The sequence below is a fragment of the Echinops telfairi genome, unplaced genomic scaffold (assembly GCF_000313985.2).
Source record: "Echinops telfairi isolate 266 unplaced genomic scaffold, ASM31398v2 ScPeMD7_2;HRSCAF=8, whole genome shotgun sequence".
Taxonomy (NCBI): Eukaryota; Metazoa; Chordata; class Mammalia; order Afrosoricida; family Tenrecidae; genus Echinops; species Echinops telfairi.
Window position 1 is genome coordinate 7,234,655 of NW_022103898.1, and position 4,532 is coordinate 7,239,186.

General features: G+C 52.3%; 1 protein-coding gene across 1 annotated transcript in view; it reads left to right on the forward strand.

Moving 5' to 3' along the window:
• Positions 1–2,264: 2,264 nt before the first annotated feature.
• Positions 2,265–4,532, forward strand: part of TTLL1 (tubulin tyrosine ligase like 1) — a 14,539-nt gene continuing 12,271 nt past the window's right edge. The window contains exon 1 of the mRNA XM_004700233.2: positions 2,265–2,381. Coding sequence (XP_004700290.1) covers positions 2,269–2,381 — 113 coding nt within the window. The 5' untranslated portion in view covers positions 2,265–2,268. The remainder of the gene's footprint in view (positions 2,382–4,532) is intronic.

Here is a 4,532-nt window from a genome sequence, read left to right on the forward strand (position 1 = left end):
TCTACCCTGCCCTAGAGGGTCGCTGTGCATTGGAATTGACTTGATGGCAGTGAGTACCCGGAAGCATTTTATCATTTAAATCCTATGTGTAACTGTGAGGGACTATCTGTAGTATTTTGTCAATTTATTGGGATTGGGGTGAGCGTTCTCAAAACATGGGTTTCCCAGCCAAGACTCCGTACACATTTTGTCTGTAACACTGCATGGGGTCCCCTCAGTGGGGTGACAGCACCCCTCACTTCCTCCCAGCCATCCATCTGTCCATCCTAACCTCTCCTGCCTCCAGAGCCTTCTTGCGAGGTTTGGCTGAAAGTGGGGTCCGGGTGTGTATATCAAAGGGTGACACAGGAGCCCTGGTGGCATAGGGGTTATATATTGGGCTGCCACCTGCAAGGTCAGCAGTTCGAAACCACTAGCCACTCCTCAGGGGAAAGATGAGGCTTTCTATTCCCGTAGAGAGTGACATCTCAGAAACCCACAGGAGCAGTTCTACCCTGTCCTAGAGGGTGGCTATGAGATAGTAGGGAGTGAGTGTGTTTGTTTTGGAAGCGGGCTGCCTTACCATTTTCTAAAGTCTTATTTTGTCCTCTGATGTCCCCCCCGGGTGGGTGGTCCACAGTCACCAGTGAGATTTATGTGGTGAGGGCGAGTGCCCTGTGGTAAAGCCTGATTCTGCGGTTAGCCTCCAGGGGGCAGAGCGTGACCAGGAATTGCCTGGGACTTAAGGCAGCAGGGGCTGAAAGCAAAGGGTGAAAGGTCAGATCCCCTCGGCAGTTGGCTTTGATGTGATTCAGTTCATGCACGTGTGTGAGTGTGCGTGTGCATGTGCTTCTGCCCGGGATCTACCAGTATTCTGGGCTAAGCGTCCCCAGCATCTGAGGGTCTAGCCCTGGCAGGGCTTTGCCATGTGTGATGTGGGGCCTGCCTGCTGGCTGACTGGTCACTTAGCCCCTACTGGCGTCTCTGGTTCGCAGAGGACAGCGGCAGGCTGTGTGGAAAGGCACACAGTGTAGAGTCAGATCATCCTGGCTGTGAGCCAGTACTCCTACCCCTGGCTTGCAGCCTCCTGCTGCGGGGTGCCGTGTTGTCTGAAAAGTCCATCACTGTTGTCTCCTGCTCTGGCTCCTGGTTCTGATGCTCTCCTTCTCAGCACACAGCTGTCGTCTGGGTCCAGGGTCCCAAGGACGTGCTCCACTACTGGCTCTTGCTGGTCATGAGATCCCTCCTCCTCCTCCTTCTCAGAGGGCTCCTCTTAGACCCAGCAGGATGCCACTCCAGGGAATTCGGTTCCTATCAGTCTCTACACACACACACACACCCCACACCCCTTTTCTTACCCAACACATGCAGGGAAAGGTCACTTGGTGGGAGTAAGAGACTTTGACTAGAAGAGCCACATTAAATAATTCCCTGTCCCCTTTTGAGTTGCTGTTGTCAATTTGATCCCATAAAATGAGCAGGGCCCAGGCTGGGCCAGGCACCAGTGAGGTCTGTGCTGGGCCCTTAGTGGGCAGCAGTGAAGGGGACACCAGCTCCCTGATGGCCTAGCAGAGCTTCGGAGGGGTGGGAGGGGCCGGGGAGTTCCACACCAGTTCTGGGGAGTCAGGGAGGCTTTGTGGAGGGTGGGGTGCTGATGCTGCTGATGAGGGTGGATCCTGCAGAGGACCAGCATATGCCAAGGCCCTGGGGTAGGTGCAGGACGGGGCACTGTATCTAACTGCACATGGGGTGACTGTGAGCCCCACTGACCCCACACATGCTGACAAGGAGCCCTGGGGGCTGTCATTGGAGGGAGGGAGGCATGTTCAGGTAGGCACGAAGGGCTCTGCAGGTGGAATGAGAGAACGGGGCACCGGGTGAGGAATCAGGGGGGCACGGTGGGAGGCAGATGCTGCCATCAGGACTCCCACCTGACAGCAGCCAGGAACCCCACTCAGGGCCTCTCCGCAGCCCCCCACCACGCCCCAGCCACCTGCCCCACCCCATGGCCTGTGTTCCCTACATTTGGAGCGCCCATCATGAGACAGGGGCACCGGTTGTCATGACGCTCTTTCTTGAAAGCGGCTGGTGTCTTATTTGGGCTGGGTCATTCCACCCTGTGTGTCGTAGGGCGCGCGCCCCTGCCCACCAGATGCGAGTAGCACCCTCCACTCCCGTGTGACATCCAGAATGCCTCTAGAAGGGGTCGTCGGGACTCCCGTGGTCAGAGGGGAAGTGGTGGGAGGGCTGACGTTTCCCACGCGGACTAACCGGGTCTCTCCCAGGAGGATGGCCGGAAAGGTGAAATGGGTCACTGATATCGAGAAGTCGGTGCTGATCAATAACTTCGAGAAGAGAGGATGGATCCAAGTGACGGAGAACGAGGACTGGAATTTCTACTGGTGGGTGAGGCTGAACTGGGACCCACTGCCCCCCACCCCCAGGCCTAGCATCAGGATCGTTAGTCCCAGCATCCGGGCCACAGTCTGCAGCTTGGGAGGGACTCTGCCTGCAGCAGTGGGGTCTTCGAGCCCAGAACACTCTATCCTGAGGGCATTTACCCACGTGGGCAGTTGAGTCGGAGGAGAAAAGGCCACGTGGGAGCATGCGTGGCGGAGTCTTCTGCACTCTGGCTAGCGGCCTAGGGTGTGAACTGAGCATGCGCAGTGAAGGCCTCCCCCCCCCACCCCATGCACGTGGCCATAGGGTGTGGTATTCGAGGGCGGTTTGGCTTTAGGTGTGGCTTCCTCCTGCGTGGCATCAGTGAGAAGCCCCAGCCTCATGTCCCCCTTCCAGTGAGGTTCTGTCGATTGGGGATGTATTAGGAGTGGGGGCTGTGGTTGGGTTCGGGCTTTGAGTGACGGTAGATAAAGAACGGGGGTTACAGATGGGCAAGGGGGTATGAATTGTTCTAGTTATTCCAGCTCATGGTGACCGTGTGTGCACCAAAACGAAACGCCACCTGGCCCTGCACTGCCCCCTGCAATGTTGGAGGTCGACCAGCTCCTGTGGGACAGCGTGGCTTCCTGCATCGTTCAGTACTTTTCCCCATAGCATCTTTCTCTATTGTAACTCAAGGCTGGAATTTTTCCTTAAACTCTTTCAATTAAAGATATGCTGAGGGTGGTCTTCCTTTGGGGTGTTCTAACTCGTAAGTCCATGCACGTTTATTATAACGTTTCACTTTGTCTTCTCGAGCCGCCCTTTGCAAATGTCTGTTCAGCCCGTATAGCTCATCATTTCATTGCCTTAGCTACTCCGATCAAGAACAAGCTTCAGGGTCTCGTCTGACATCACTTTGATCTTCTTCTTCTCTCCTGTCTTTTTAATGACCTTTTGCTTTCTTCATGTCTGATGCCCCCAGTGTCCTTCCACAGCTCACCTGGTCCTGTCATTAGTGTTCAGTGCATCAGATCTGTTCTTGAAATGCTCTTGAAATTCAGGTGGGATATACTCAGGGTTGTATTTTGGCTCTTGGGGACTTGTTAACCTTTTCTTCACCTTCAACCTGAACTTACATATGAGCAATTGACGGTCTGCTCCACAGTCAGCCCCTGGCCCAGCTTTAGCTGCTGCTATTGAGCTTCTCCGTGTGTCTTTCCACAGAGGTCATCGATGTGATTTCTGTGTATTCCACCTGGAGAAGTCCTGTGTTGTGGAAAAAAAGTGTTTGCTAGGAAGAAATCATTGGTCTTACAGAATTCTGTCATTTGACCTGCAGCTTTGTGTCTATCACCAAAATCACATTTTCCAGCTATTATTCCTTCGTTTGTGTTTCCAACTTTTGCATTCCCATCACCAATAATTATCAATACATCGTGATTGCATATTTGATCAATTTTATACCGAAGATGCTTGTGGTTCTTCAATTACTTCATCACTAGCTTTCATGGTTGGTGCATAAATGTGAATAATAGTAGTATTGACTGATTTCCTAGTATGCAGATAGGTATAATCCTGTCTTCAAGATAGATCTTGAAAGTGTTCGTTTTGTTTCTTATGTTGAATGCAATGCCTTTTCTTGATCGCGTTATTCCCAGCATAGTAAACCATATGATTTTCTGATTCAAAATGCCCAATACCAGCCCATTTCAGCTCACCAGTCCCCAGGATAACCATCTCTATGTGTTCCATTTCACTTTTGACAACCTCCAATTTTCCTAGACGCATACATTGAACGCCTCAAGTTCAGTTACTAACTGACGTTTGCAGCTGTTTCTTCTCATTTTGAGTCGTGCCGCTTTAGCAGACGAAGTTCCTGGAGGCTTTACCCTTTTAGCGTTAGGGTGAGGAATAGAGTTAACACTGGCGGCAGGGATGGAGTTCAGGTTAGGCTTAGAGATAGAATTCACGTTAGGGGGAAGAATAAGTTAGTGTTAGATTAGTGTCAGGAATGCAGCTGTGGAGGAATCAGGGGAGCTGGTGCCCCTGGAAGGAGAGGAGGATTGTGGGATGCAGGCCTGGGGCTTCTTTTTATCTGAGGGTGTGAGTTGTACCGATCGAAATAAGTGAAACAAAACAATGTCCAAGCAACCAGCGTGGGCTAGACTCAG